Source organism: Trachymyrmex septentrionalis, unplaced genomic scaffold, assembly GCF_001594115.1.
Source record: "Trachymyrmex septentrionalis isolate Tsep2-gDNA-1 unplaced genomic scaffold, Tsep1.0 scaffold32, whole genome shotgun sequence".
NCBI lineage: Eukaryota > Metazoa > Arthropoda > Insecta > Hymenoptera > Formicidae > Trachymyrmex > Trachymyrmex septentrionalis.
Genome location: NW_017305485.1, coordinates 3,747,871 through 3,749,606, shown reverse-complemented (window position 1 = coordinate 3,749,606; position 1,736 = coordinate 3,747,871). Strand labels below are relative to the sequence as shown.

At 34.3% G+C, this 1,736-nt stretch overlaps 1 protein-coding gene across 2 annotated transcripts in view; it reads right to left on the bottom strand.

The window, feature by feature from the left end:
- The window catches only part of LOC108749873 (protein DDI1 homolog 2), a 4,933-nt gene that overhangs the window by 1,488 nt on the left and 1,709 nt on the right, over positions 1-1,736 (bottom strand). Inside the window, exons 2-4 of one of the 2 annotated variants that reach the window (XM_018488873.1) lie at positions 1,381-1,593; positions 1,051-1,305; positions 41-346 (exon numbers count right to left, since the gene is read on the bottom strand). In XM_018488873.1, the coding sequence (XP_018344375.1) occupies positions 41-346; positions 1,051-1,305; positions 1,381-1,593 (774 nt within the window). The remainder of the gene's footprint in view (positions 1-40; positions 347-1,050; positions 1,306-1,380; positions 1,594-1,736) is intronic. The other variant, XM_018488874.1, reaches the window with a different exon arrangement.

Sequence of the window (1,736 nt, the reverse complement as noted above, 5' to 3'; positions counted from 1 at the left end):
ATATATATAAATTTTATTAATTACAAAAAAAGAAGTGCACCTTCTGCTAGAAATGAAGTTTCAGTGCCCGTAGTTCCGATTTTCAAGACATTCTTCTTCAAGTCTATGCAACATTGATGTCTTTTAAGCATATCCAAGCCCAGCAGCATGTCCATAGGCTGTTCCTCAAGAACGCTGAAGGATGTTGTCAGATGATCATTGCCAATCTGTATTTGTACCATATGTATACGACCGATTATGCGTTGTACTCCAACACCCTTGGCGACTCCAGCCCACCTTGTGTCTACCAAACGCATAATATGGCATCTCTCGGCACAGGCAGCAGACATAATAGTAGTTTGTGCACCTGGGTTACAAATAATATATCTTTTAATTTATTTATCCTCGTTTCCATTAATGCAGATTTACTTTAATCCTGGTTCAACCTACCCTTCATCTTTTTTTTTAGTTCTAAAAATTAGAAAAAGTTGAAGAGTGAGTAGAACCGAGATTAAAATTAATATGCATTGATAAAAATAAGCATTAGGATCAATTTTGCACTTTTTGTCCAATGCTTTTACTGTACAAATGTTTCTAGAGACGATCGAAATATATTGTAATATATTTATATTAAGAACAGGTTTTTTTCCTGTTTTCACGAACAGAGGTCATACGTTCTAAAATTAAATTGTTTTTCTGCATACCATGCAGAACGATCATTCGAGATATATATGTTTAAAAATAGACATTTACTCAGTCTTCCTTTCTTTCCCTCGAGTATAGAACAAAGATATATAAAAATAATCTCAAGTACGATTCAAATTAAACTAAAGAAAAGCTTGAAGAAAATTTTAAGTTATCAAGCTAGAGATTAAGATTAGATTAAAACTTAACTAATCAGAAGAGAAAAAAATCAATCTCAAGTTTAGTAAACTTTGCTTTGATTAGTAAATTTCAATCCAATCTCAATCTCAACCTCTAGTCTGATCACGAATTTATGTATTTGTAAAATGCACGTAGAAAATCGCATTTTTACTTGTTACTGAAATAGCACTCGGATCGGCGATGTACCTGAGTCAATAAAGGCTTTAACTGGAAATCCGTTGACTTTACAATTTATATACAACATAACAACGGTGCCAAAGGTCTCTGGATTGTATTCCATTGCAGCCTCCATATTTGCTTCGATATTTTTCTGTCTAATTTCTTCGGCAATTAGCCGCTGTGCTTCAGTGTCAAAGGGATCAGCATTCATCATTCTTAGCCGTTGTGCTTGTCGTTCTTCTCTAGCGGCTATCTGCTCTCTGAGTACAGTTGAAAATTTATCTATAACACACGAATATTTAGACCAGAAATAATATTAAAAATTATTAAGCTGTTACATTCGAAACTGTTACTTACCAAGATTTCCCGACAGTAGCGCATCGGCTAATCTGGGATTATTTTGTTTTAACAATGCTAGCTGATCTGGATTAGCCAGGAACATGTTTTTTATCATAGCTGGGTCATCCTCGCTGCGGGGATTTTGTACTCTGTTGTTTGCGATCGGCGATGGACGCTGATTATTGCTGGTCCCAGGAACTCTGATGGAACTGAAGTCCAGTAATGGAATGGCTAGAGCGATGTTTCTTCAAATTTAGTATGTTCATTTTTTTTTAATAAGATATATGTTGCTGAGTATAACACAAAGAAGATGATAAATTAAATTTGTCAATGATGTTTTGGAGTATTAAATTTGACATACTATATATACATAT